The 20,464-nt window shown below is 42.9% G+C and overlaps 1 protein-coding gene across 1 annotated transcript; it reads left to right on the top strand.

The window, feature by feature from the left end:
• Positions 1-15,866: 15,866 nt before the first annotated feature.
• On the top strand, positions 15,867-19,816 carry LOC139613187 (olfactory receptor 4D9). The gene is made up of 2 exons (XM_071469605.1): positions 15,867-16,113; positions 18,423-19,816. The coding sequence occupies exon 2, from the start codon at positions 18,458-18,460 to the stop codon at positions 19,490-19,492; it is 1,035 nt and encodes a 344-aa protein (XP_071325706.1). The 5' UTR covers positions 15,867-16,113; positions 18,423-18,457; the 3' UTR covers positions 19,493-19,816.
• Positions 19,817-20,464: the final 648 nt, after the last annotated feature.

Here is a 20,464-nt window from a genome sequence, read left to right as displayed (position 1 = left end):
TGTTTAATGGGGTCTCGTTTACTGCGGTCGCTGTAGAATATGGACAACCCATTAAAGCTCCATTCAGTCTAAAGGCAGATGTCCATGTGTTTGTGATTCTAAAGCAGGTCTAGGTTCTATATTAATACTGTGAAAGTATCAAAGCCTCAGTCCACAGAGAAATGCACACAGCCTGTATTCAGAAACTGAGCCTTAAACCAGCCATCAGGACTTCTGGAACTTTTTGATGTCACAACAAAGCAGTCATCGCTCTCAGCCACGCCCCAAGCCCCGCCCACCTGGACCCACCATCCAACCTTGCAGGATTTAGTTTCTCTGAGTGTTTTTCACCTGAAATCTGCTAGGTTATTATTTGATCACTCAGAAAATGAAATGAAACAAATGAAACAAACCAAAATGATCCAGTTTGCTTCATGTCGCTGTCATGTCTCTTCCTCTCATCTGACAATAATAAATTCTGTTTCTACAATTTATATTTATTTTAAGCGTCTACCCAGAGAAGAGAGAGGTGTGCACACTGGTGAGTAAAAGAAGGAGGTGATCAAAGAGGGGATGACATGAAGAACTAAAAATGGAAGAGAGGTTGGATTAAAAAGGGAAAACACAGGAGATGACAGGTTATTAAGCCCCACTGACTGACCTGTTGCTTGATTATAAACCAGGTCTAGGTTCTATATTAATACTGTGAAAGCCAAACAGAAGACAGGCTCAGATCCTCTCCTCTGATTGGCTGACTGACCTGTTGTTACTAGAGCTCCAGAGAGAAGCCTGAGAGAGGAGATGTAAAACTACACTGAGATGGTTTTTGGTTCTTAAAACCACAAATAAATCTTCTGATGGAGATCAACACTTCAGATAAAACTGGAGAACAGTAAAACATGGGACCTTTAATGTGCTTCACTTAAAAACTTAAAAACAATAAAATCTCTTTTATGAAAAGGATAAGGAGGCGTGTTATGACACACTCTTTCATTTTAACGTCAATCTTATCACACACACAACTTCCAAAGTAAAAAAAAACAAAGCTGTGATCTCCATCTGAAGGCAGCATATCAGAGCTGTGAAGGCCTCAGTGTGGTTAAAGCAGTTAACTTCAAATTCTTTATTAGTGATGTAGTTTGTGATTTTATCTTCACACACAGACACAGTGTTTGTAGTTTGTTTAGTGAGAGAATGATAAGTATGAAAGTAAATCTCCTCTGTGTGTTTTAATGCAACTGAATTCATGAGACAGTTTCTATTTTTGATGACAGACAAGGAAAAGAGTTTACATCTGATTATGGCACAAAAATGTTATGTTGACCAGCAGTCGTTAATATGCTGATAGAAATCACTGTTTTATGATCACAACATCATCAGATAAAGTCAAATAAATGACCTGCAAAGGTGTATTTGTAACACAACAACTCTACGCTCTCCTGTGGACACTGAAACTACACTGAAGCCGAGGCTGGGTTGTGTAAGACAACAAAATGCTGACAGTTGTCTCACATGTATTGGCAGAACAACAGCGTTATCATATCAAGTATCACTGAGATCGTTCAGTGTCATTCAGCTGCAAAGAGCTGCAGAGTTGGCGAGAAGTCCCATTTTTTTATCAGAACAAACAACTGTTGTCACACAGCAGGTATTTGATGTAGAGTTAATAAAAACACTGAGCAGTGGAGCTTGAAACCATCTATTAGTACAACATGAGAGGATGTAGTTATAGTATATTTTCATGTCTTTTAAACACTGAGTTCCAATGTTCTTGTTTTCATAATTTCTCTGGGTCATTTTAAAGCTCCCATCCAGTCTAAAGGCAGATGTCCATGTGTTTGTGATTATAAAGCAGGTCTAGGTTCTATATTAATACTGTGAAAGTATCAGAGCCTCAGTCCACAGAGAAATGCACACAGCCTGTATTCAGAAACTGAGCCTTAAAACAAGCCGTCAGGACTTCTGGAACTTTGTGATGTCACAACAAAGCAGTCACTGCCCTCAGCCACCCCCCAAGCCCCGCCCACCTTATATATCTCAAGGTGTACCTGGACAGGTAGGGTGATGGCGATACAGAAGAATGAAGGCAGGTTATTTTTGCTGAGAAATGTCTCTAACCTGTGATATCTATCCAGCTCCGGACAGGAGGCTTCTGTTTGGATCCTCCTCCTCTGCCTCTGTGGACGAACCTCCTCCTCTCCTCTATTTTCAAAGCTCATGTCGGAGCAGTCCTCCTCATAAACAGCTCCTGTTTGCCTCTGGTCCGTGACCTTTGACCCTGCTCCCTCTCTGAAGCCGGACTGTTGCTGGTCTTCCTCTCTTCTCTATGTGTCTCTGTCGTCAGTTGTCAGGTCTGAGATCAGAGCTGACTCAGTCTCTGCAGACCCATGATGCAGTGCAGCTCAGCTGTGTTTGACTGACAGGCTGAAGGCCTTGTGTGCTGCTGACAGAGGAGACCAGGCGTCCACTGTTGTTTATTTCAGTGAGGGCTGAATTACGTAGAATGTGCTCCCTCGGAAAAACAAGTCATTACATGTTGTTGTTGTTGTGATAAATTTAAATGAAAGCCACTCGAGTGAGGCTTCGCCCTACAGTTCCCTATAGTTCCCTATAGTTCCCTATAAACATCTAAACTGAAGCTCCATTAAAGTTCACATGAGAGCACAATAAAACTGAAGAATATTTTCTTTTGTTGAGCCATTCAAATAATAACTTGTTTATCCTGATGTTTGCAGCAGGCAGCTGTACCATAAGTGTTTGACATCGTTGTTCTGCAACATAAAATCAAAAATAATGATGCAACGCATATTTTTTCAAGTAAGCATCTGTGCAAATAACTTCCACTTAGTCAGTGTTAAAGTGGCACTGTGGTTTGTCTTCCTGTCCACATGCAAAAGCCTCTTTAAGCAAAAATCTGAACGCTGAAAAATCCCTCTCATCTGTGTGTGGATGGAGAGAAATGTTAAGTCCCTGTTGGCAAAAGTGGCAAAAATAATTAGGCTATAATTATCCTGTAATTTCTCCTTCATGTCTTTAAACGATTTCATGAAGCTTTTAATTAAAATAATGGCAAACTGTTTTTTTTAGCTCCAGCTTCCTTCATCTGGCAGGATATCAGAAATTTAAAGGAATCGTACAGTTCATAGCCAAATGTATGCAGACATGTATGGTTTAGTTCAAATGTAGGGAAATTTTATATCAACACTATTCTTCCAACTTTGTGTGCATTGTTTGTCTTTGTCCCCTGTCCTGTCTCAACATAAAGTCAGCTCCATAAAGAAATGATTTTCTCAGTTTGCACAGAGTCCGGACCTCAGCCCCATAAACACCTCTGGGAATTTCTAGGCGACAGGGTCACAAAGTTTACAGATCCTCTGGTTGATATCAGAGCCTTTAATCCAACAGTAACTTTAGGATTCTGGTGTTATTAACTCAGAAATTTAAATTCTGCTTTAACACTGAAACCAGAAGATTGGAGAAATCACACGAGAAGACTGCTTTTAAGAGTGTCCACATACTTTTGGCCACGTGGTGTGTTTTTATGTTTATGTTTGATCTCAGCTCATCGTGTCCACCTGAGTGAAACCTCTGCTCTGTTATATAAACCTAACGTGCAGCTGCTCCCACAATCCACTTTTCTCCACCCCCCCCCCACCCCCCACCCCCCCCACCCCCCACTCACTCGGACACGCAAATCCAAACTGAGATGACATCACTGCACACTCAAACGTGACTCAGAGTGACCGGCCGAGCCGGTGGACCGTGAAGCTCTGCTGCCTGCAAACTCTCCCATCTGTCGCCTGGAATCCACAGCATCAGCCCCCAGCCGAGCCTCATCAACCCTCCAGAGTCTGACCCAGCAGGGGTGGGGAGGAAAGGGTGAGGCGGGAGGAAGTTATGAGGAGGGGGAGTCATGGTATGAAGAGGAGGGGGGGGGGCTACAGTGCTTGTCTTCCCCCACAGACAAGCGAGCGCATCACAGTCAGAGTGAATTAATCCAACACTTGGTGGTGGCGTGCCGACTGCAGCTGCTGATTGGTTGCCTTTGCCTCCACTAGCTGCTCTGATGTCCTCCCCCACCTCTCCTCCCCCCACTCCACAGTAATGATCTCCATCCCTCTGTGTACTGTATAATTTCCCTTTGGGTTTCCTCTCCTCTGTTCCTGCGCCTTTTTCTGAAACCGTTTGATGAGACAGATGAGAAGCAGCTCTCGAATCTGAAGACGGATCGACCTCCTGTTTGAAATGGAGCCGTCTTGGTCTCAGTCTCCTGTGGACAGCAGGAGCTCAGCTCTTATCCTCAGATTTACGAATTCACACAAGTGTTCGAACAGGTCAAGGTTGTGAACGGGTGTGTAACATGTAACATGTAACATGACCAGAGATTGCCCCCCCCCCAGACCTATGATTAACATTTACTGTAAGCATGATATTGCCCTGACCTTAACGATGTAGCTGAGGTTCAGATATTGACAAAAGTGTGAATTTAGAAACTTTGGCATCAAATGTTTTCTGGGGTTTTGCAGGATTGTCCACAATGTTGCATCATTGTTATTGCATCTGCAGAATGAAGCTGCAGTGGAGGTGTCATTTTCAGCTTGGGCTGCATCCAACACAGGGGTCAAGAGGAGCCGGTGCTGATCTCAGCTGACACTGGATCAGCAGTCAGTCACAGGACTGACACAAAGAGACAGACGACCATTAACACTCACAGTCACAGTCAGTCACCCAACCTGCATCTTCAGACTGTGGGGAAAAGAAAACAGGTCAACATGCAAACCCCTCAGAGAAAAGCCTCAGATGTTCCAGAGCCAACAGTGCTGACCACTGCACCACTGTGACGCCCTTGTTTTGCCTCCTACAAGTTTCTGATGCCTGTAGATTATTGATAGTAAAGTCATCATCAATCAAGGGGAAGAAAGGCTCAGTAATCCTCTGCTTTTAATTAACACCAGACATATTCTGTGATGAGTGTTGAGGTTCACTCTGGACATTGGGAATTTGCAACAGCTGTGGTGAAGAGACAACATCAGACCAAAGCCTGTCACAGCATCGACTAGGAAGAGGTCAGAGGTCATTGACCTGGAGTCGGTGGACAACCAGAGAAAGACTTCCTGAGGAAAGACGTGGGATACAGCTGAAAGCAGCTTATCAAGTGAACCTGAAGATTTTATCACAGATATTTTGTAATGTTGCAAAACAGTTTCATGGTTTGTTTCCATCTTCCTGTTTTTATCCATTTTCAACTGCCACAATAAATAAATACATAAACGAACAAATCAAGCAGAAATATTGGCTGAGGTGGAAAAGTTGACATATTGGAAAAAAGGAAATGCTGTTAAGACTGATGGAAACAGATTTTGTGGAACCTGTTCTCCTGCTGCAGACGAAGCATTCACTTTCTATGGAGTCATAACGGTGCCACACAAAAAAAAAAGAAAATAAAGTAAATGTGGAAATATAAAGAGGAATAAATAAAAGAGTCATAACAGTAGCATATAATAAATAAATAAAATAAAATAAATGTGGACATATAAACAGGAATAAATAAATGAATGAATAAGTAAATAAAAAATGTGGGAATATGAAGAGAAATATATATAAAGAAATAAAGTTGTAGGGGAAAAGCAAAAGTAATAGGCAATACATTTTTTTTAAGTTATTCTATTTATTTCTCTTTATATTTCAACATTTATTATTAACTTATTTAGTCTTTTATTTATTCCTGTTTATTTTTCCACATTTATTTTCTTATTCTTTGACAGATTTATTCTTTTTTTATGGCACTTCTGAGACTCCATACACTTCAGAGACACACCAAAAAATAAAAGCGTGGGAGAACAGCACTTAAACGTCATGAAATACTTGATTAATTAGTCTTGTCCTCTATATTACATTTACATACAGGTAACTGATAGAAACAGACAATGATTCACAAACTTTTCAGAAAGTTGAGATGCAGATTGAACTGTCAAGCTCAGTTTCAGAGACGTGTTTATGGAGATGTACTGTAACAAACCTGCTTGCTGCAATTGTCTCTTTCTATCACGGTGACTGACACGGCTTTGGGATCAATAATGAACGCGCTGCATGGTTTGACACATTCATCTGGTGTAGCAGTGGTGCTGAAATGCTGGACTGTAAATTAATTCCTGCATCTAGTGGGTTTCCATGATGGGGCCACTACTGCCTGAGGCTGAATCACTTTCAGATTCACACATGTGCTTCGCCTCTATACTGTATATTCACACATACAGTAGCTCCTGGCATGTTTGGCCATTTTAGACCTGGTTATAACAAATTAGATATAAACAGATGCACAAACAGCTTGAAAGGTCAAATATATGCAGCCAAGTTTCCATATACACAGGTTAATGAGGAGATTCTCTCTGAGGAGGAGTCAGTGACTCCCAGCACAATTAAATGTGCTGTGGTTTCAGACCGAGCTACAAGGAATTTAAATATAAACTGATGTTGTGTCTTAATTTCAATTGTGCTGCATGTCCTGTGTGTGTAGCATAACTGACAATAAAGCTTACTTTGACTTTGACTAATTTGCCAATTGAGTCAAGTGTCAGATACGGCAACAGGCATGATGGTGCAGTCAAAACGGGGAAAAATTAAGTGTAAAACAATGGACACTTCTCATCCTCAACGGTCGCCATCTTGGCGACATCTATGTGACAGTCAGCACTAAACTACACACCTCCCCAGTGAGTGTACTGTGTACTCTGTCTACTGCATGTGAGTGTTTGCTTTAACTACAGAGCAGATTAAAATAGAAACAGCTGAGCCCCAGTTCAGGGGCCACGTCCTTCAGATGACATGGTCTACGAAAACGCGGCCCTTTATAGCCGCCATAGAGGCCGAACTGAAATAAGACGGTCTGGTCGGCCCGCCCTTACTGATGTGTTGCAAAGACAGCTTCTGTTGCCTAGCAACACTTAACTTTTTTTTTCCACAAAAATTTGAGGTTTTAAGACCTTTGGTTTTAACAGTCTTACCATTAGCTGTTGAACTGGCCCCGTTTTAGTTTTAAAAGTCCAGGGTTGTGTTGTAGTCTGGACGAAAATATCTTCAGAGATGATGATGTAGACACCAACAGTTGCTCCCTGATTGGCTCTTATCAGCCTCAACCACCAGTGATGAAAGCAACATGAATAACATATTAAATATGCATTGTTACTTCCCTTGTTGTCTTTGTTAGCTGCATTTTCACACCTCAGCTGTCTTTGCTGTTCCTTGTTCGTGGTGTTTTGTGCAACTAATAAACTGCAGAGTAGACTGTAGTATCTACTTCCTGTTTACACCGGCCGGTGCTAACCCAGGGTAAGTGAACAGTCATGTATGTGTGTATTTTCAGGTGTGGGTGTGGTTGGGTGGTAAGTAAGTGGCTGATAAGTGGTGTTGCAGATCTCCTCTGTTTAGGTCGTTTGACCTGCTGGTGGCAAAAAGTTAGAGGTCAACAGGATTCATCCTCAGAGGAACATGAATGTCTGTACAACTCCATCAAACAGCAGACCACCGACAGTCCCATCCCCCTGATCAGGATCCTCCTGTGGCTGAAACAAACCTGGGCTCAATAAGGCAAAGCTGGGAGCTGAGGGTCTGTCATTTAAACTGACACAGGTAAAACTCTTGACTTTTTGTACGCTTGAACCTTGTTAGAGCTCCGTCAACAAGGACAACTTGACCTTGGTTTGGACACAGACTGAGAGGTGACTTGTGCTGCACCGAGGAAAAAATGCCGACATGACATAGAGAAAAGATTCAAGGTTTTCCATTGATTCCCGTGAGTCAGAGGCTGAGCGTCAGTTCTGCTCTGGAGGCCGTAAAAAGACTACGACGATCTTGTCTTCTTCTTTTTCACAGTTTGAGTTCAAAGAAATCGAGACCGAGCGAGCTCTCCTCCCACAGCAGCGCTTGGCTTTTCACTGCATCTCAATGTTCTTCCCAACAGGAAACAAACTACCTGATGACATCTGCGCCTGAATCCAACATCTTTAGAGTTCATCAAAAACTATTAATCTACCAGTGTTAGAAAACTAAACAGAAATCAGCCTGACCTTCAAATCCAGAACAGATATTTAGTCCTGGTCTGGTTTTCTTGTTTAAAATAAAATGAGACTTGAAAATGAGTCCAAGCGACTTGATAGACGGACTTTAAGTTCACCTCAGAAACTGTTGACCACGGTGGCTTCGTGTCACCTTTGCTGACAGGTAGAGCAGCTACGCTCTTCTACTGGGGTCGTATTTGACCGTGTGTGACGTCCTCTCTTGCACAATCAGGGTTGAATCCCACGCTGAGAGATGCTGAATGAAGGCTGAGTAAATTTCACAGAGTTGAGGCTATTTCAGTCAAATCCCACCTGGAGCAACATGTCCGGGGTAAAGATCAGGTCCCGCTGCTCCTTCAGAGCAGAGATGATGAGAGGAAATGTGATTTTTATTGGCTGCACAGGGAAAAAGTGAACAGCAGTAAAAAAAAGGTTCTGATTGTTCACAGGTAAAAAAAAGACAAAAATGGTGGAATCAATACAGGTACAATGATCTCCACAGAGGTGTTCAGGAAGTTGTTTGGGAGATTCAGTATTTCTCATTTTCATTATTTTTCATCCTTGAGAAGCTTCTGTTTTTCGAACATTTTAAAAACACTTTTCTTACCAAACTGATGTTGTTTAAAGGTGTTTATTTAACTTTTGGTGTAGCATGTTAGCATCTTCTGTCTGGGTCCAGTCTTTGACCTGAGCTCCACTGAAAACATCCTGGATCTGTCTCCGTGCTCGATGTACGCAGAATAAACTGCATCTTTTCTTCTCATCAGCAAACAAACACATCTCCAAAATGTAGATTATTTCTTTAAAGGTCAGAACAATTAACAATGTTTAAAGGTCCCATATTTCACACTATTCCAGTGTTAGGTTTGTTGCTAGGCGACATCTAGTGGTCGTAGTGATGATGACAGGAGCAAAGGGAAAAGTGCGGTGACGTAGTTTATAGAGCGACAGAGTCCACGTCAGGAGGAGGTTGGGGTGGATGGATGAATATGACACAGGAGAGCGGTGTTCGATTCCCATGTGACAGGAGCAGTTTATGTTGTTTCTATTATCCATGACCGTTCACTGTTATTATTGTAACCATGACAACAAAGATCGTCTAATGTTGGGGAAGAACTTATTTTAACCCAGATCATCATCTTTACCTGAACCTAACCAAGACACGACAGTTATTATAGTAACCATGGCGACGAAATGGGCACACAGCTCTAAGTACAATGTGTTTATCATTGTAACCATGACAACCGAGGTCCGGTACGCCTGCCACCATATTTCAGGAGACACTGCTGTGGGTCATATCAGAGGGTTGTGTGGTTGTTCAGGTTGGAGGACTGGTTGGAACTATCTTCGACTGAGTTGCATCATGGGTAATGCAGGCACCGGTTTTTGATAAGGAAGAAGACTGAATGACTGGAATAAATAATGCAATATCTTGATATGACGCAATAAAGTTCACGGTGCTGTTTTTTCTAAGGGATGTGATCGTGTCATCTACAGACAGAGAGGAGCATCGAAAAGAAACTTGATTTTTCGTTTTAAAAGAAAAAAGATGACAACTGCACACTGCACGTCGAGACAGTTGCTGAATCTACAGACTGAACCACAGAGTATCAGCTCTTCACATGTGAAACGTCCTGAAATCAGACTCTTGTATGTGAGCACATGTGGGGACTGTGGTTTATTCTCTACAGGGCAGGAACTGTGTTTGGAGAGAAAGTGAACAATGTGAACAGATCTGAGTTTTTATTTTCATTGTGGGGATGATACAGAGCATCGCCCAGGTGTGATGAGTGTGTTGAGTGTTGTTCCCATAAATAAAGAGTGTGTTCTTAGTCATCCAGCTCCGGTTAGCTTGGGTTTATGTAACACGTCTATCGTGTTTCTGCTCAGGTTGTTGTCTGTCTGCCCTCCTGTCCATTAGCTCGCTCTGTCCACTGACGCTGGTAATTTGTCAGCTCTACCAGCCACTTTAGCAGGTAACTGGTCATTATATCACACTTCTTTTCCACTTGCAAAATGTTGCTGGCTGTGAGAATATTGGCTGCTATGATGCAGTTTTCTCCTCTCGTCTCCAGAACACTGCTGTCAGACTTTTATGCAACGAGTAAGTCAGATAAACTCTTATTTTGGTGACCTTCTTCTGTCTCATATTGGATCTTACTATTGATTTTAAGATCAACACTCTTTTGAAAAGTCAGATGTGATGAAATATTTAATATCTCAAACCCTCTGCATTTACCAACGTACAGAAAAATGGTTTGTAATAAAGTTGTCTTTGCCTTTCATGAATAAATGGACATAAATTAATCTTGATCCTGCTGAAGTGCGGAGCTGAGATCAGATTTAACTCTGGGATCCCTGAAGCCAACATCATTAAAAACAGCGTGGAAGGTTGTCCAGCGTTTTTGTTTAAATAAGAAATGAGACATTCTCAGTGATTAGTCATCATCAGTGTGAGCTTTTTGTAGTGGGGAAAAAAAACGTCTCAGTGCCGTTATCATGCTGACCGAGGATGAATAATACATTTAAAGGGCCTGAAAACCCATTTTCTCAACCAGTTTCTCAGAACGAGTGATGTGCAGATACAGCAGTATAAATTCATCTGCAGCAGTTAGAGCAGCTTGTGTTAATTCACTTGAGAGATTTCTGGTTTGTTTTGTTTGTTCTGTTCTCACTGCTTCACTTGACAAAAGATCATTTCAGGTTTGTTTACTAATTAGGATTTAGCGACATTGGAATCAGAAACTTTGTGCTGTAGTTGTTGATACTTATGTTTCCAGCACTGTTGGATTTGATCAAATCACATTAACACAGCCCAGGTGAAGCCAATTAAAGTGGCTATAATCAATATGAATGTATAATATAATAATAAAAGGACGAGTGGTCAGCTTGTTGCCTCACAGGAAGAGGGTTCTGGGTTCGAACCTGGTGCTTGGTTGGGACCTTTCTGTGTCTCGTTTCCTCTTCGTACTCCGGCCTCCTCATACAAAGACGTTAAAGTGATAGTTTGGGTTATTTGACGTGAGGTTGTGTGAAGTGCTGATGGATTAGCAGAGATGCAGCAGGAGCTCTGGCACAGTAAAAACAACAAAAATGACCACAGAAAAAGCTAAAATCTGCTGGAGTGTTCACTATGTTCTGAATATTTTCATCACTTTCCCTTCACCTGTTGAACAACTGTAGGCTAGTCCTACCGCTCTGTCTGTCAGGTGCTCGTAGGAAAACAGTCTAACAGCTTTATTGTTTGACTGAATATAGTTGATCTGTACACTGCAAGTGCTGCTGGATTTGTGACCTCTTTACCCTGCAACCATCCCCACTTGCTTGATGCTCTGAGGGAAATCTTGATGTCCAACAGGTCAGAGGTCAGAGCTCTTCTCAGCTTTTCTCACCTTGATGCCTGGAAGTCATCTCCTCCGGCTGGCGAGGTGCCTTGTTACTGCCCCTGAGTGAAAGGAGCAGTTTTGAAATGCTTGTGTTGCTGCACTGGAGCTGCAGCATCGTAGCAGTGGTAAAAAAACATGCTGGATGGAGACGAGATGGAGGAAATAAGTTTGGGAAAATAAGTGAAATCACACAACTTTTCTTCCATTGTTTATTTAATTACATAATTAACGAAGTCAAATCATGTTACAGCTAAAATACTGTTTACATCATGCACTAATCAGTTTCTACCTGTGTAATTTATTTTTTCCTTTCACACCACGTATTAAATTATTAAACAAGAACAACAAAAAAAAACTGTAATTCTTCTTAAAGTGAAAGTATATTTTTGTAATTATTTTTAAATTGTTGTTTCTATGTTAAGTTAACCATGTTCACCAGCTCAGTTTATTATGTTAAAATAAATAAAAAACTTTGACCTGATGATGATGATGAAAGAAAAGTCAGAGGAGTGCAAAGTCGTTAAAATTCATCCTGCGAGGAAACAAGAATTTCTAAAACGAAATTTCATCATAATACATCCAGTAGTTTGTGTGAGATTTTACTAAAAATCTAAATAAGAGCCTCATGGTGTCAGAGGAGGAGAAGTCACAGGATTCATTCTCTGGAAACCATGAATGTCTGTGTGAAATATCAGGGACGTTACTATTTGTATGTGACTAACATGCTGGAGAGTTTTTCTTATTTAAACATGAAGAGATGAATTTCTATTTCACTGCGAGCAAAGATGCATAATTATATCTGTATTCAACAGGCGTTTCTAACCCTAGTTTGTTTGCAGTAAAATATAAATACTGCATATTAATGTGTCAGATACTCAGCATGAGTCAATATTTGAACTGAAGCTACTGATGGCAAATTAGTCTTTTCATGCAAGAAAGTAAAGTCTGAGGTTTATACAACTTACTTCAAATTAAAACCTCCAGAAACACTGAAGCTCTCCATTAAATCCCAACAGCCTCTTCATTTAGAAGCTGCACTAATGAAATTCAAAGTGACATTTCAGCCCAGCACTGGTATTAATAAGGCTGTTGTTATTTCCATGTGCCTACTTGACTTTTAAATTAAATGTGTAATAACCCGACAGAGCAGCAGCAGCATCTCTCGCCCGGTGTTTGATGAGTCCATGTGGAGGGAGGGGGGGATTTTATTCCATGGAAATCTCTGGAGATTTTTGTGAGGAAGAGATCATCAGAGACTGCTTCAGTTTCAAATTTCAGAGACAAACAGAAGCAGTGACAGGAGAATGAAAACAATAAAAACAATTTGTGTCTGATCGCTGCATTTCAGCTGCTTTGATTGAACTTGTATTGTTTTCCTTGAATTTGTGACTCCACCAGGACGCAAACCCGACAGCTGTCCCACAGATAATAACCCGGCTGCTGAGGCTGGGGAGTGAGGAAATGTTAGGTTTGAGTGTAGCTTCAAAAAAGTCAAGGTTATTTTGTGCTGCTGCTAAAACGTATGAAGCAGAGCTGGATGCAGAACCAAGCTGTTTGACTGTGATTTATTCAGACACCAAGGAATTTATTTTCATCTCAGGATTCCCAGAGATAACAGAAACTTTATGTCAGACTGAGTTTGGGGACGTGTGAGTAAAACGATGCACCAGAGTCTTGTCTCTTGACTTTAACCTGTTACCAGACAGAGAAGAAGTTCATTTGTCAATGGATACGCAATAAAAACTCACAATTTCTAATGTTTTTACTTTTAAATAAACAGTCTGAACACCAGGTCCATTTAGTGGCTGTTCTGGAGCGCTCAGCCAGAAAACATCATCTTCATCAGCTGATGGAGTTTGTTCTCATGTAATTGCAGATGTTCAGATTGACATTTCTTCCTCAGCACTTTGAGAACTTCTCATCCTTCGCTGTTTCCTAGAAACTCCGTTTGTTTTCTATCATCTAGGTTTTGAGAATGAAACGCGCTGAGTGGCTGAAATGAAGATGAGGGAAGATTTTGGAAATAAATGCTGTCTAACAAAATAAATAATAGTTCTACAAAGTGATGGAAGCAGATTCATAATGTGTTATTATCTCTCCATAAAGTGCAGACAGCTGCTTCAGGGGGATTTTATTGGACAAGCAGGTTGAGTCCTCGTGACACCATCATCTTGTTCAGTGGTTAATTTCTCCAGTTCACAGCTTTATGAAATCAGGACAGATGTTTTTAACCTGCATGTTGAACAGAAACAACATGGAGAACTGTGAGAACAGACATTAAGATGAAGGTTTCATGGAGCTGCCCGGCTGATTTAAGCTCCAGGGACAGACTCCCCACGCTGTGATCTGAAGCACCGGACCGAAGCCGCCTGCAGTGACCTCTGGATTAAGGATTACCCACCACACACAGAGAAGCACCGGATTATGCTTTTGTTTTGTTGGGTCGGCTGCTGTCAGTTCAGGACTGGAGCCAAACCTGCAGATGACTGATACTGTTACAGCAGGCAGGCAGGCAGTGTTTACTACGCTCAGCCTGCTGGAGTCACCGGGGCCCTGAGGCTTCCTGGAAGCTGGGAGATCAGAAGGTGTTTTGAGGAAGTTAGAAGAGTCAGATCCTCTCTTCTGATTGGCTGACTGACCTGTTGTTACTAGAGCTCCAGAGAGAACCTGAGAGAGGAGATGTAAAACTACACTGAGATGGTTTTTGGTTCTTAAAACCACAAATATATCTTCTGATGGAGATCAACACTTCAGATAAAACCGAGGAAGAGACAGAAACATGTGCACTATTGATCCGTGATGATGTAAACGTCGCCTGAGTCGCACCATCTCCTGAACAGGGACCTTGAGCTTTGTCAGCTGCTGTTTTCGAGGTCAAGGAAGAACTGTCGAGTTCAGGCTCTTGAAACACTTTTGTTGTAAAAACAAACATCAAAACCCTTTTAGTCTGAAGCGTGAATTATGGGTGATTGGGGCCATTGTCCTCACAGGGTCCTGGAAAACCTGCCACAGGACCTGACAGAGAGTCTGTCCTGGAGAACCAAAGGTGTCACATTTCATTTGCACTCTCCCCATTTTTCTCATTCATGTCTGGTAGTGAACAGTCTATGTATGCCTGGATCGCCCAGCAGCTCCTGGACCATTATTAAGCCTCTTTCCTCCTGTTCTCTGCACAATGTGGATGTTTTTTCCAAGCTCGTCTCAGACCGACTGTGTCTTAATAATTAACTCAGGAATATACAGCACGTAAGCAACAAAATAAAGTTTCTGAGACATGTTTTTACCAACAACTCCTCCAACCTGATCAACCAGACAGGTCGTTTTCTTCGACCCTCTGATATGACCCGTGGCAGTGTCTCCTGAAATAAGCCCTCTACTGTGGTCGTCATGGTTACAATAATAAACACGCAGACTGTACTGAGAGCAGCGTACCTACCTTCGTCGCCATGGTTATAACAGTGATAACAGTCATAGCTTGGTTAGGTTTCGGAAAAGATGGTGATTTGGGTTAATCGTTGATCTTTGTTGTCATGGTTACAATAATAACAATAGAAACAACATAAACTGCTCCTGTCACATGGGAATCGAACACCGCTCTCCTGGGTCATATCATCCATCCACCCCAACCTCCTCCTGACGTGGACTCTGTCGCTCTGTAAACTACGTCACCGCACTTTTCCCTTTGCTCCTGTCATCATCACTACGACCACTAGATGTCGCCTAGCAACAGAACCTAACTGTGGGTCATAGTGACCTGCTGACAGACGACCTGTGGGCTCGTTTTTTTAAAGGAGGACAGTATTATTTTGACACAGGTTCCCTCCTGACGACAGGAGCCCCAGATCCACATATAAAGCAGGACCCTCGCAGGCTTTTAGTCCTGCCAGTTGACACTATGCTTTACTGGTGTATCTGATACAAACCAGCTGACACATAGTGAGTGTGGAGCTTTTAGGGTCCCTGCGGTTCTGGGGAGTGTTGCCCAATCTGACTATAATCCAACATGGCAACTGAAAAAAAATGAGTCTGAGCTTCTCATGTCAAACTGTAAACGTGGAAGTGGTTGGTGGGACCTAATTTAGTGCTGCAGCAGTGACTCAGCAGGGAAAAAAGAGAAAAAAATCTAAATTAGGTTTATATAATAAGAGGGATCCTGTAAAATGATGAGGAATTCTGCTGTAGCCATGAAAACCACTGCACAGGACATATAACCCACCATCCTCTTCCTCAGGCGCTCCCGTCCTGGTATGCAGCAGGCTTCTCCAGTGTGTGTGTGTGTGTGTGTGTGTGTGTGTGTGTGTGTGAGGGGGTGGGGGGGGGTGTAGTGTGTGTGTGTGTGTGTGTGTGTGTGTGTGTGTGTGGCTCCACTGTCATCCACTTCCTCAGCCAATGGAGAAACCAGCGCAGGAGACACTTTAACCGTCTCTCCGGAGCGGAGCGGACCAGACTCAGCGCCCGGCTCCAGCGGATCATCCTCCTCCCTCCCCTCATGTACCAGCAGCTGCACATCGGACAGTCGGTTTTACGCCCCTGGTTATGGACCCTTTCCCCTCTTTTCTTTCTTTCTCCTCATCTTGAGGACTTGGGGATGTTTTAAGCTGCAGTGGGAGCCTGCTGCGTGGATATCCAGCGGGGAAATGTTGCTTCATGGACCGCTGGCTCCTGCATCTCAAGGGGAATTTAAAGCTGAAGTAAGTAGAGTTGACTGCAATATTTTAATATCATCTAACCATGAATATTTGAGTCATTGGGTGAATTAACCTTATAATAATAAAGGGAAACTAGTTTTAAACGGGGCCCCTGGATGTGCGCAAAATCCATAAGGTCTGTGCGTTTTCCACAAGTTTAACAGCCAAAACTATGAGCGCAAGCTGTAAAACAGAGAGACTGTGGCAGCAGCCTCAAGCTGCAGAGATTTTATCTTTTAAAGTAATGTCCTGTAGGACGCACAGAGTCTTACTGGACAGCGCTGATCCGTGGGTTTCTCTCTGCATCCCGAGGATTATTGGCCGGACATGCAGGAGGTTTCTGCATCACTGCGCGCTGTAGATGGATGTACAGTGAAAACAAGGCTTCAGGAAACTGGAGAACAAAACAAGTAATGACAGGGCGGCCTATAGCTGCGGCTTGGTCATATTTCTGAACATGGACAAACAAAAACAGAATTGTTTTAATTCCCTGTTTACAATTTAAATTAACAGTTATAAATGAAACTCAGCGGATGGATTTAACAGTCAGTTACCCGGGCTGTGACCGCGCCATGGAAATGAGGAAACTGGCTCAGGGTGTAAATGTGACTTTTCATTCACACTATATTTAACCCTTATAAGACACCTTCATGGTTACTGTTAACCAGACTTCATTGCGCTGACTCGTCTGTAGTTGGTGTAAAAGGTGAGTGTGGCTGCAGCAGCGCGTACAGGACTCTGGACTTGGTAGGTTTGTGTCTCTGCGGATTAAAGACGCCTCAAGCGCCAGCTGGGTTTTGTTTACTACTACAGCTGCTGTTCTCCGGCCAGATTATGACATCACCTCTCCTCCAGCTGGAGTGAGTAGTGTCCATCCATCCATCCATCCATCCATCCATCCATCCATCCATCCAGCCGAGTTTTCTAGAGCAGCATCCTCTTGGACAATTTAACTATGGTATTTTTTTTGTCAGCACATAAACAAACCGAAATGCAACCAGGCAAAGACAAAAAGTTGATTGGTTTTAATGGTGAAATGATGACATAAGGTCCAAACAGAAACAGGTGAAGGGGGTGTGGCAGGTGCAGGGCCAGAGGAAGGAGGTGGGAGACTAAAAAGCAACAGAAGGTAGGTTCTTAAAAAGTCTACGACAAAGTGAAATAGAAACAGACGCAGTGAATAAATTGCATGAAACTTGACTTTAACGTCCAGTGAAAAGACAAAAACATCAGATCTGTGTGGAGCAGTAAGGAAACTGTCCCCTTCCTCACATACATGTCACATCTCACAGTGGGGCTGTTTTTAATGATGTCATTTTGTTGCACCCTCTGCGTCTAATGGTCAAATAACAGCAGTGAATGGAAACGTCTCTGTTTTCTCTAAATTCTGTGAAAGGTTGTGATGCATTTGGATGGAAACCATCTACTGATGCTGATCTGGTATCTGACTGGGGTAAAGGTGCTGGTGTAATGTATGTGTAATGTATGCACTGACAGTGTGTGGGTGTGGGAGTCAGGTGACTCAGGCCTCATAGAAATGCAGGAACTTGACGATGTGGGAATGTGGCTGAAAGGAGGAACAGAAAGGAAAAACAGAGCTGAGACAGTGAATTTTCACCTTTATTTTTAAAAATTCAGTGAAGAAGGAGACAAAAAGCAGGAGGAGAGGGAGGGGTACGACGATCATCAAAGAGCCCAGACTTGGATTGAACCAGGATAGTTGTGGTTATGAGGGAGGCACTGCGACCCTTCAGCTACCAGGGCGCTCCATGGCCTTCAGTTCTGGATTTATCTAACTTGGCTTCCTGACCCTCTCCGGCCCAGTTTCAGCTGTGTTGCTGGGCATCATTTAACGTCTGCAGCACAAACCAGACAGGAAGAAGTGGTGGAGGCTGCAGTTGCTCAGATGTTTTGATCCAGGGATGAAATATGATTTAATTGCTGCTTTTTAGTGGAATTGACTCGTTAACTATTTCCTTGTGAAATCTTTAGCATCAACCTGACCATATCTGTGTGAGCAACTGAAATTAAAGCTCTGTGATTGGATGTTTCTTATTGTAATGCACCTTGGGAGTTGCAGTTGACTCCTATCTGCGGCTGGTGTCTTTGAGTTTTGTTTATATTTTGTACTGATGATTCATTTTCATCCAGAAACTGTCGCATCCATCAAACCTCTGATGAGGAAGTATCGTCTGTCACCTGACATAAACCCTGGACACAAATGAACGCCCTCTCACTTGCTGCTCTATAATGTTACTGCTTAGAGTTTGTACCTCTGACCTTACAACGTCCTGTTTTTGTTTTTATTTCAGGTCATGAAGTGAATGTTGCAGCAACAGTTTTTCCAATGATTGAGGCCAGTACACCAACGATGTTGGACAGAACTGAGCCGGCACACTGCACCGTGTGCTGCTGTACGCTGGCCAACAAAATCCTCATGGTGCTCTTCATGGTGCTGTTGATCTTCGCCATCTTGTTTGGGAACTTGGTGACTCTGGCTGTGGTTCTGGGGACCAAACACTTCCACACGCCACAGGGATACCTGAAGGCGTCCCTTGCTGTGGCCGATCTGGCAGTGGGGATATTCGTTGTGCCGTTGTCCGTCTACGCCGAGGTCTATCTCATGGTGACTGATTCTGCACCGGAGTGGACTTCATACAATTCCCAGTTGGTGAGTTTCCACCCGTGCAACGTTATAGGTCCCATCTTTGCTGGGTGCACCTTGGTCTCCATAACAACGATTTTCCTGTTGACGATTGAGCGGAGCATCGCTGTGCTGAGGCCGCTGCACAAGGACTCTGTGATTACTCGCAAAAGGACCACGATCCTCATCGTCCTCTCCTGGGTGGGGAGCTTCTTCTTGGCTGTGTCTCCGATGGTTTTCAGCAGCGAGATCGCTCTGGAGTACAACTCCTGCAGCCGCATGTGTAACTACGCACTGGGGACCATCGGCAAGTTCCCCTCCCAGGCCTGGAACATCCTCCTTCTGTTCCCCGCTTTCGACTTCACCCTCCTCGGCAGCACTGTGGTGATAAACCTCATCTCCCTGTCCAGCATTAGGCAGCACTCGAAGCGCAGGAAACATCTGGCCATGTCCGAGTGCCAAAACACCACCAATCCTACATTCTCCGATATTAAGGCGGCAAAGACTATCGGGACTTTAACGGTGGCGTTTACAGCGTCCTTCACCCCCATTGCCGTCTTCGTCGTGGGAAACGTTTTGGGGAATAAATGGTGTAATTTCTCCTTCTTCGCCTTCTGGATTCTGGCCACGAACAGTTGCTGGAATGTCATCATTTACAGCGTGAGGGATCAGAAGTTCAGGCTTTGCGCACACAAGCTCCTCATGCCTTTCCAGAGAAAAGACACAACCAAAACCTAAAACATTCAGGGACCAACTCGTCCAGACAATCGTGAGCAGGACGGCATCATTTAGATGTTTGTTTGTCACACAAACTCTTTGTTCAGCACACATTGTGAGTCTCGTTAAGAGATGTGTTTGCATGTCTTTGGATTGCTGTTGTGAAATTACAGTTTTTTTACATCATTAAAAAGCATGGAAAGTTTTAGTAACACAAGTTCTGGATATGAAATGTCCTTTTCTTGTGGACATTCGTCTTGTTCTGTGTAATGTTACAGAAGCTTGTTTCAGTCTGTGGAATGATCGTTTTTCTGACTGTGAATAATAAAGACATGATGAAACAAAGTCTGTTGTCTGAGTCCACAGTGTGTAAACATACAGTCAACGTTCAAATGTTTGCTTCCATTTCTATTAAACATGAGTCAACACCGATTCCAGATACAGAGACATTACAGCATTTAATCTCTGCCACTGGGGGTCTCTCAATAGAAACAATAACAAAAGACAGTGTTGGGTGGATGTGGGATTGTGGGAGCTGTTGTCTTCACCACCACCATAAGCTTCTCCTGGTTGGGATCCTTCAGTGTCAGTGGTTCAGGAGACCAGACCAGCTGATTAGAACCAGTAGAAACATCGAAACAAGCTGTTTTAATTTACCGTTAGCTGTTGAACTGAACTGAAACACAATACTTACATCTAAAAGTGTCCTCAGGCTCTGTTGGTGGTGTTTGCTTTCATTACAGGCATGCAATGAATCTTGGGAGAGGTTGGGCCATTAAGGATCCTTTATTGCCCATGAAAAAGATGGTGTCAGATGGATTTCTTGGCCACATTTGAAGGAGCCTCTGAAATGTGAAGGCCTCGTTGCACCGCTGTGACGCCATCGGTCTCCAAATGCAGCCTCTGAAGGATGTGACACCATCTTTCAACAAAGCAACATAATCACAAAATTCAGTTTTAAATAAACACAGCAGTCAGAGTAATTTGTTTGTG

The sequence above is a fragment of the Trachinotus anak genome, unplaced genomic scaffold, assembly GCF_046630095.1.
Source record: "Trachinotus anak isolate AG129_WGS33_773 ecotype Australia unplaced genomic scaffold, CSIRO_AGI_Tana_v1 ptg000032l, whole genome shotgun sequence".
Lineage (NCBI taxonomy): Eukaryota > Metazoa > Chordata > Actinopteri > Carangiformes > Carangidae > Trachinotus > Trachinotus anak.
This window is presented reverse-complemented; position numbering and strand designations above follow the sequence as displayed.

What these genes read in the sequence shown, in the direction of transcription:
- LOC139613187 (XM_071469605.1), top strand. Translation starts at nt 18,458, where the DNA reads ATGATTGAGGCCAGTACACCAACGATGTTGGACAGAACTGAGCCGGCA.